At 46.1% G+C, this 4,456-nt stretch overlaps 1 protein-coding gene across 1 annotated transcript; it reads left to right on the top strand.

Annotated features, from left to right (window-relative positions):
- The first annotated feature begins 314 nt into the window (after positions 1-314).
- LOC136826016 (myosin-10-like) lies at positions 315-3,314 on the top strand. The gene has a single exon (XM_067082875.1). The coding sequence runs from the start codon at positions 315-317 to the stop codon at positions 3,312-3,314; it is 3,000 nt and encodes a 999-aa protein (XP_066938976.1).
- Positions 3,315-4,456: the final 1,142 nt, after the last annotated feature.

The raw sequence follows: 4,456 nt of genomic DNA, 5'->3' as shown, positions 1-4,456 counted from the left end.
ATCCTGAAGATTTGTGGGGCCTCCTGGAGTCAGCGCAGCGTCGAGAAAGTCTTCAGATTAGTCCATTATTCATCACTCATTGGGAATCCCCAAGAGAGGAGGAAGCCACCTTTGGAGTCGAGCCAGGAATCCGAAGCTTGCTCTGGATCCTGAAGACTTGTTTGGTGCCGAAAGTCCATCTTTCTGAATGTGGCAGATTCTAAAGATAAGCTTAGTGCAAGGTACTTGAAACTTTACAAATGAACATGACTTTGTGTTACAAATTATTTTATGCATTGTTTGGACTAGTTGCTAGCTGCAAGCCAGCTTCTAGGATGGTGGAGGAAGTTGCTTCCTATTATACCGTTATACCAGGATCGGATTTCGATCTTGACATTGTCTTAACGAAGATACCGAAACGAAAACCGGCTTTGGATTTTGAATGGACAACGAGAGTCACTGCATCGATTGGTACTTGTTGCGTTGCGGCGGCTTTTGTTGGATTTATGGCTTACAATAAATACGCAAATCTTAGAAAACAGTTGGAAAAAACGGAACACGACCTAGAAGAGCAAAAGGACGGTGCTGTTGCTGAACGTAGGGAGTTTCAAGAACAGTTAGATATGAGAGAGGGAAAGATACGAGAGACCGAAGAAAGAAGAAAGGAACTTGAAGATGGTTACTACAGGCAGATCCAGAAAAGGGACGCCATGATCAACGAATTGGAAGTCGAAAAGCAGGAAATGAACGAGAAACTCGAGGTTGCTCTCCAACGCGAAAAGGATATGGACAGCGTCTTGACAGAAGCAGAAAGGAATGAAAGGCAAATAAACCTCTTCAAGGAAGAGCTAGAGAAGAGGAATGCTCAGATAAACGAATTATTACTAGAAGTACAGAGCCTTCATGGTGAAAACCAATCGTTGGAACAAAAATGGGCAGATGCTAGGAAAGAATCAGAGTTACAACAACAACTGCTAAGGCAGCGGGCAGAGGAACAAGCCGAAATAGTTTTATACTGGCAGCGGAAGTTTGAGGAAAGTAAAATAGAAAAGCTGAGGAAGGAAAGTGAACACCAGCAGGAAATTCAAAATCTGATAGAAGAATGCAAAATGTGGAAAGAAAAATGTAAGGTACAAGAAGAAAATGTGCTTAAAGAAAAGAATCGTGCCCAAGAACAGGAAAGGATGAAAGAAGAAACCTTGAGGAATCAGGACAAGTATATGCTGATGGCACTTCTGCACGGAATTGCGGAGAGGAATTTCCATCTCGAACACATTGCACTCGAGTGTGGAAATGAAAATGAGGAAAACACCACTGAAAAAGAGAGGGACGGGAAAGAGAGGGACGGGAAAGAGAGGGACGGGAAAGAGAGGGACGACGACCTGTTTGATTACCTGCGGAAAACAAAAGCGGAGCAGTATGACAGGGCCCAAGAAGAGCGGAACGACTACTTGAAGCAATGGGATGATTTAACACAGGTGGTGCAAGATGTGATATATGGAGATGAAAGCCTGCCAGAAAGTCTGCCAGAATTGAGGCATGTAAGTTCTGGTCGGAACTCAGAAATTGTAGGATGTGATGCAACCCACGAAATTGGACTTTTGAATGCAGACAGGGATAATAAAACTTGTGATCAAAGCCCTGAAGACCAGAAGGATAAAGACAGACCTACAAGAAAGGAGATCCAGATTTTGAAAGCCAGGATCGCCCAGTTGGAAAACGAGAACCTAGTGTTAATGGAATATTTGGCAGGAACGTTGCAGAAAGAGTTTGATGAGGTATCCAGTCAGCTGGAAGAGACAAAGGATAGGCTTAAAGAGGCAGAAGAGAAGGCACTGGAGTTACAAGGCAAGCTCAGTGAGGCAGAATGTGAGCTGACCCAAAAGAACACGCTAAGGGAAAATCTTGATCGTCGAGCAGTGCTCAAATCTGAAGCAGACCGATGTATTGACAATCAAGATTTCGTTTCTGCTCTCGCCCTGCTGAGATTTACCGTAAAACATTATGGCAGTGACTTAGAGTGTAGTGTCAAGGAGGTAAGGTGCTTGTTGTCACTAGCCATGATAGACGAGGCCCAGGATGTGTTAGATGATCTTCCTAAAGAATTCAAGGAAACCTGTGTTATCAAAATAGAGTCTGCTTTGGTTAGTGCATGCAATTTAGACTTTGGAAAATCCAGAATGCTTTTGTCACAGGTGCTAGATGCATGCCCAAATCACCCAAGGGCATTGATAGCTGAAGAATTTGTACAGCAGAGGATGCTATGGGAAGCTCTTCCTGGGATGATTTATGCCAAGGAGTATGATGCTGCCCTGGAAAATATTGCTTTGGCCATGTCGCTGGGATGTCTCTATCCTTGGGTATCCGTCGACTTGGCCAGAATTACCGGGAATATTTTCTGCAAGCTTGGAAAGTTGAAAGAGGCATGTGAATGTTTCCTCTACGTTCTTGCGGTGGATGAGGATCAGGAAGACTGCAGGTTACGACTAGGCTTGTGCTTCTTGTTACTAGGAAGATGCAGCGATGCTATTGCTGAGTTTACAAGGCTAGAAGAAGAGGATGAAATGGGTGAATACCTAATATCGCTCACTGAAGACCTGGAGAGAATGCAACAGTATGGATGCCCCTACAGAGTGCTAGGTGTTGAAAGAGATGTTGCTCAGGATGAGATAAGGAGAGCGTACAGGAAGTCAGCCCTAAAATGCCACCCTGATAAGAACCAAGGGGCTGACAAAGACCGAGCACATTTGATCATGCTGCAAATCAACTACGCAAACGATTTACTAAGTAATGTAAAGACTAGGAAAAAATATGACAAGACCAGGCAAGCTATTGAAGAGTATGCAGCTGAAATATTTGAAAATGCTAACCTACCAGAATGGTTAGATGATGAAGTGGTGGATGAATCAGAAAGTGATTGGGACAGTGAATATAGTTCTGATTCTGGTGATGAATATGAATCTGATTCAGAGGATGATGCTGACGTTGAAGGAAATTCAGTATTAATGGAATGTTCCTATAATAGTTATCTAGATACTGAATCAAATGTTGACCACCTGGAGGAGGATGATGATTCATATGAAGAAATGGAGGATGAGGAGGACGATGATTCATATGAAGAAATGGAGGATGAAGAGGATGATGATTCATATGAAGATTGGAGGATGAAGAGGATGATGAATGGGAAGATGTGGAGGACGATGATGAAGATGATGATGCTGCATTGGACTCTGATGGATTTGACGATACATATAGTGAAGAATCTCAAGAGGACACTAGTGAAGAATCATAAAATGAATGAGATATCAGATGAGGATTCCCCAGGAAAAATCTGAGGAGGCAAACCCCCAGTGAAAAGAGGTAGGGAGGTAATACCCCAGGAAAAAAGACTGTGGAGGCGATCCCAAGGAAAAAGAACTGGGGAGGTGATCCCTTAGGAAAAAGAGCTGAGGCCTCAGGAAAGAAATAGGGGAGGTAAACCCCAAGGAAAAAAGGTTTGGGAGGCGAACATGAGAGGTGCCTCCTGCCAGTGTCCCTGGCAAGTGAACCAGTCAGGAGTCTCCATCTGCTGGCAGTGATCTTCCTATCACCACCAGCTCTCCCCCCCCTTCCCCCAACCCTCCAACGCTTGCATAGGTGCAACAGATATTGCACCATTCCCCCTATGCAAGCATTGGAGATTGGGCTGGTGGTACTGGGGAGATCACTGCCAGTGGATGGAGGCTCCTGATTGGTTTGCTCGCCAACGGACAATCACTGCCCACGCCTCCGGGAAGCTCTGCACATCAGGAGAGAGAAGCCCAGTCTACATGCTGCGCAGGAGACTCTCTTCTTCCAGACGTTGGTACGGATGGCACTGCCTGCCAGCATCCCTGGCAAGCGAACTAATCAAGAGCCTTAATCCACTGGCGGTGATCTTCCCATCACCATTCCCCACCCCAATCCCCACCATTCTCCGGCGCTCACATAGGTGCAACAGATGGTTGCACCATTCCCCCTGTGTGAGCATTGGAGATGGTTGTGCTGGGAAGATTACTGCCAATGGATAGAGGTTCCTGATTGGTTCGCTTGCCAGGAATGCTGGCGGGCAGTGCCATCCATACCGATGTCTGGAGGAAGAGAGTCTCCTACACAGCATTCAGACTGGGCTTCTCTCTCTTGATGTGCAGGGCTTCCCGGAGGCGTGGGCAGTATTTGTCCATCGGCGAGCAAACCAGTCAGGAGCCTCCATCCCCTGGCAGTGATCTCCCCGGTACCACCAGTCCAATCTCCAATGCTTGCACAGGGGAATGGTTATACATCTGTTGTACCCATGCAAGCATTGAAGAGGTTGGGGGGTGGGTGGCGGTGGTGGTGATGGGAAGATCACTGCCAGTAGATGGAGACTCCTGACTAGTTCACTTGCCAGGGATGCTGGCAGGAGGCACCTTTCATGTTTGCCTCCCAAGCCTTTTTTCCTTGGAGTTTACCTCCCCTA

The sequence above is a fragment of the Macrobrachium rosenbergii genome, chromosome 40 (assembly GCF_040412425.1).
Source record: "Macrobrachium rosenbergii isolate ZJJX-2024 chromosome 40, ASM4041242v1, whole genome shotgun sequence".
NCBI lineage: Eukaryota > Metazoa > Arthropoda > Malacostraca > Decapoda > Palaemonidae > Macrobrachium > Macrobrachium rosenbergii.
This window is presented reverse-complemented; position numbering and strand designations above follow the sequence as displayed.

Coding starts and splice junctions, on each gene's coding strand:
- LOC136826016 (XM_067082875.1), top strand. CDS start 315: ATGGTGGAGGAAGTTGCTTCCTATTATACCGTTATACCAGGATCGGAT.